At 46.7% G+C, this 4,467-nt stretch overlaps 1 protein-coding gene across 1 annotated transcript; it reads right to left on the reverse strand.

The window, feature by feature from the left end:
* Window positions 1–1,458: 1,458 nt before the first annotated feature.
* Window positions 1,459–3,673, reverse strand: LOC139758608 (ADP-ribosylation factor-like protein 4C). Its single transcript, XM_071680129.1, has one exon. It carries the CDS (start codon window positions 3,519–3,521, stop codon window positions 2,811–2,813), a length of 711 nt encoding a protein of 236 aa, XP_071536230.1. The 5' UTR covers window positions 3,522–3,673; the 3' UTR covers window positions 1,459–2,810.
* Window positions 3,674–4,467: the final 794 nt, after the last annotated feature.

Here is a 4,467-nt window from a genome sequence, read left to right on the forward strand (position 1 = left end):
CTTCTTGCTCTCACTAGTCTAGACTGACTGTATGGTATCTGGCCAATGTACCCTTCTTGCTCTCACTAGTCTAGACTGACTGTATGGTATCTGGCCAATGTACCCTTCTTGCTCTCACTAGTCTAGACTGACTGTATGGTATCTGGCCAATGTACCCTTCTTGCTCTCACTAGTCTAGACTGACTGTATGGTATCTGGCCAATGTACCCCTCTTGCTCTCACTAGTCTAGACTGACTGTATGGTATCTGGCCAATGTACCCTTCTTGCTCTCACTAGTCTAGACTGACTGTATGGTATCTGGCCAATGTACCCTTCTTGCTCTCACTAGTCTAGACTGACTGTATGGTATCTGGCCAATGTACCCTTCTTGCTCTCACTAGTCTAGACTGACTGTACGGTATCTGGCCAATGTACCCTTCTTGCTCTCACTAGTCTAGACTGACTGTATGGTATCTGGCCAATGTACCCTTGTTGCTCTCACTAGTCTAGACTGACTGTATGGTATCTGGCCAATGTACCCTTCTTGCTCTCACTAGTCTGGACTGACTGTATGGTATCTGGCCAATGTACCCTTCTTGCTCTCACTAGTCTAGACTGACTGTATGGTATCTGGCCAATGTACCCTTCTTGCTCTCACTAGTCTAGACTGACTGTATGGTATCTGGCCAATGTACCCTTCTTGCTCTCACTAGTCTAGACTGACTGTATGGTATCTGGCCAATGTACCCCTCTTGCTCTCACTAGTCTAGACTGACTGTATGGTATCTGGCCAATGTACCCTTCTTGCTCTCACTAGTCTAGACTGACTGTATGGTATCTGGCCAATGTACCCTTCTTGCTCTCACTAGTCTGGACTGACTGTATGGTATCTGGCCAATGTACCCTTCTTGCTCTCACTAGTCTAGACTGACTGTATGGTATCTGGCCAATGTACCCTTCTTGCTCTCACTAGTCTAGACTGACTGTATGGTATCTGGCCAATGTACCCCTCTTGCTCTCACTAGTCTAGACTGACTGTATGGTATCTGGCCAATGTACCCCTCTTGCTCTAACTAGTCTAGACTGACTGTATGGTATCTGGCCAATGTACCCTTCTTGCTCTCGCTAGTCTAGACTGACTGTATGGTACCTGGCCAATGTACCCCTCTTGTTCTCACTAGTCTAGACTGACTGTATGGTATCTGGCCAATGTACTAACATGGAATAATAATTTTGGGTGTTAAATAATTAAGGTCTTTCATCATCTGTAATGACGGGTAATTCCAAACGAAGAACCTTATGGTTAAAACTTTTTAAGAAAGCATTAATCATAAAAAAATTCGACATTTTTATATCAAGCTTATCTTAAATATGGGTGAGTGAAGTTAGTTTTGACTAGCCTCACCTTGACTACCCTAACTATGATACACTTCCTCCGTCTAATGTTGAGAGGCGAGGATTGAAAATAAAGATATCAGTATCAACCAAAATATATAATAATAACAATAATTTACATAACTCGCTGTACTGTACAGGAACTTTTGCATAGTCGATTATAAATTAAGTACAGCATACATAAATAATTAAAGCTACATATACTAGGGGAAATTTGTACATACACTGAAATTCTCTCTCTCTCTCTCTCTCTCTCTCTCTCTCTCTATATATATATATATATATATATATTAACTATAAATGACAACATTCTTTGGCACTGAGCAGGCGTTCAAAATCTGTCTACTTCAAATATAGCAATGAGTTGTATAATACCACACATATATTGTATACGTCACTACAACACCATCGTAGCTACAAGGCCAGATATACCATCATGTTCCTATATTTCCATCTCGATTGTGACAGGATATGTTGACGGCATCCATTGTAATACGGTTATGCACAACCTCCCCACTTTGGTGACCTACGTATAAAAACATTCCACAAGTCACGTAGCCCGTGTAACAACATCACGTATATGGTTGTGAGATCAGCGAGAGCCACAGAAGCCATTATTAGGTCATTCACTTTGAATCATTTAGAATGTTCTGTATTGGCTCAGGGGTCCCTTCTGAAGGAGGCATCCTTCCTTGTGTAGCAGGTCCACTTCAGCAGCTGTGTACGGCTAACATCTTTCGGGCCGGGCGATACTGTGGAGCTAGGAACATATAGCACCGACTACCTTGGTCTCAAGCCCAGTATATTTGACGCCCTCGGAAACCAACATAAGGTAAGCATGTCCCTTCCCACCACCACATCACCTCACACAACTATTTTCACTGCTTAAGACCAAAGGACGCTTAGTTTTTCACTGCTTCGTATAACCTTAGAGCATTTCACTGCTTCATGTCACCTCATACAACCTCGTATCACTTCACAGCTTGACACTGCCTGTTTACCGTACACAACTTGTCACTGCTTACGACTGTCGATCTGATGTGCTATGTTCAGCGGCTGTCGACCTGATGTGCTATGTTCAGCGGCTGTCGACCTGATGTGCTATGTTCAACGGCTGTCGACCTGATGTGCTATGTTCAGCGGCTGTCGACCTGATGTGCTATGTTCAGCAGCTGTCGACCAGATATTTTTGACCAGGAAGTCAATTAGATGACTTGTGTCGACAGATGACCTGCAACAGGTCGGGTCAACTGTCATGATTCCTGTAACAACAGGTGGACCCGGTACCGCTATCTTCCATGACCTGGGTTTGGGCGTACAATGACCTGGGTTTGGGCGTACAATGACCTGGGTTTGGGCGTACAATGACCGAATCCATAACACCTGACTTAGCCTTGCCCTAGGGTAGCTAAGCAAGTGTCACTGGAGGCTAAGCTCACCTCCTGTTCCTATGAATCCTCTTGGTCTTCAGCAGGAGGTGGTGGAGGGCGGCCATGGCCTCGTCCAAGCCCTCTCCTGTGACGGCGCAGACAGCGGCCATAGCCCAGGGCTGTGGCTGTGGCAGGTCGGAGAGGCCAAGCACTTTGGCGAGCTGCTTGGTGTCCCTAGCTCCTGGGAGATCTTGCTTGTTGGCTAGGACCAGGAGGGGCGGCCGCGCCCTATTCAGCGCCACACATTCGCTGCTCTGCTGCCGGGTAAGTCTATGCAACTCCAGCCGCGCTTCCTCCAGGCGGTCCGAACTACTGCTGGAGTCTACCACGAAGACGAGGGCATCTGTGGCCCTCGTGTACGAGCGCCATAGGGGTCGCACCCTCTCCGCGCCGCCCACATCCCACAACAGCCAGTGGCCGCCACCACACCGCACCTTCTCACAGTTAAAGCCCACTGTGGGCACCGCGTTTACATATTGACCGTACTTAAGCCGCAGGAGCGCCGTGGTCTTGCCCGAGGAATCGAGTCCTACGAGGACGACGTGGGGCGGGCCCGTCACCAGCGCAACCAGCTCCAACACCAGCGACTGCGCCGCCTCCACCACACGACTCATTCCCATCACGCGCTGCCCCTCTTCACACAGGAACTGCCACGTGCTGGTTCTCGCCACGTCTGGTAGCAGTGACCCACTTGAAAGAACAGCTCCGCTCAGCATAAAACTTGTTCGTCCTCGTTCTTCACTTAAAATGAACTAACATGGCGCTGTTTGGTTGCTCTTCAGGGTACTGTAACTGATAAGGCCATGGGGTAAGAATTCCCTAACATCCAACCTGTCGTTGGTTGTGTTGGCCACTGACTGACTGTTGGCGGGACGGACGTGCTGTTCACCTCCATTACGGACGCGCGTGAGTTTCTCGGTCGAGTTGTCGTTTAGTTTTACAATATTCTTATACAGCAGAACGATGTTTTACCTTCCAATACTATTCTAAAGATTAGTATTTGGACATTGATAGAACACGATCTAACCTAATTTTCAAGAATATTAAAGCTACTTAAAAGAAAAATGACAAAAAAATCCATCTTGGGTACTTTCTCTCCTTAGCCAATCAGAGGTTAGTGTGGGAGATTAAGGGGCGGAGCTAGGAAGCCAGGCGATGGGAACCAAACATTCCCACGTGTTCACCAGTTTATGCAGTTGATTTTCCATGTTATCATACCAGAAATAAAACAAGATTTCAAGGTTATTTTTGGTCCTGCGTTCAACCATACTAGCCTAGATGAGGTACTGCGTTTACCCACACCATCCCAGCTGATGTCAGCGTAGTCATACTTGCCCAGGGTGGATAGGCGTCGTCATACCCATCTAGCTTTGGCCTACTTTAAGCCACATAGCCTAGTTTTCATCTGGTGCTGATAAACTAGTTTAACCAGTTTGGTATTGCGTTTACCCACACTATCCCAGCTGATGTTAGGTGTTCAGCCTTGTCATACTTGCTCAGCCGTGGCTAAGCGTCGTCATACTACCCTAACTTTGACCTATTTTAAGCCACATTAGCCTAGTTTTTATCGGGCGCTGACGAACTAGTTTAACCAGTTTGGTACTTTCACACTAGCCAAGCCAGATCTGTTACTAGCAAACCTATGGTTTGGTGTGGTCATTA

This window comes from Panulirus ornatus, chromosome 30 (genome assembly GCF_036320965.1).
Source record: "Panulirus ornatus isolate Po-2019 chromosome 30, ASM3632096v1, whole genome shotgun sequence".
In the NCBI taxonomy this organism is placed as follows: Eukaryota; Metazoa; Arthropoda; class Malacostraca; order Decapoda; family Palinuridae; genus Panulirus; species Panulirus ornatus.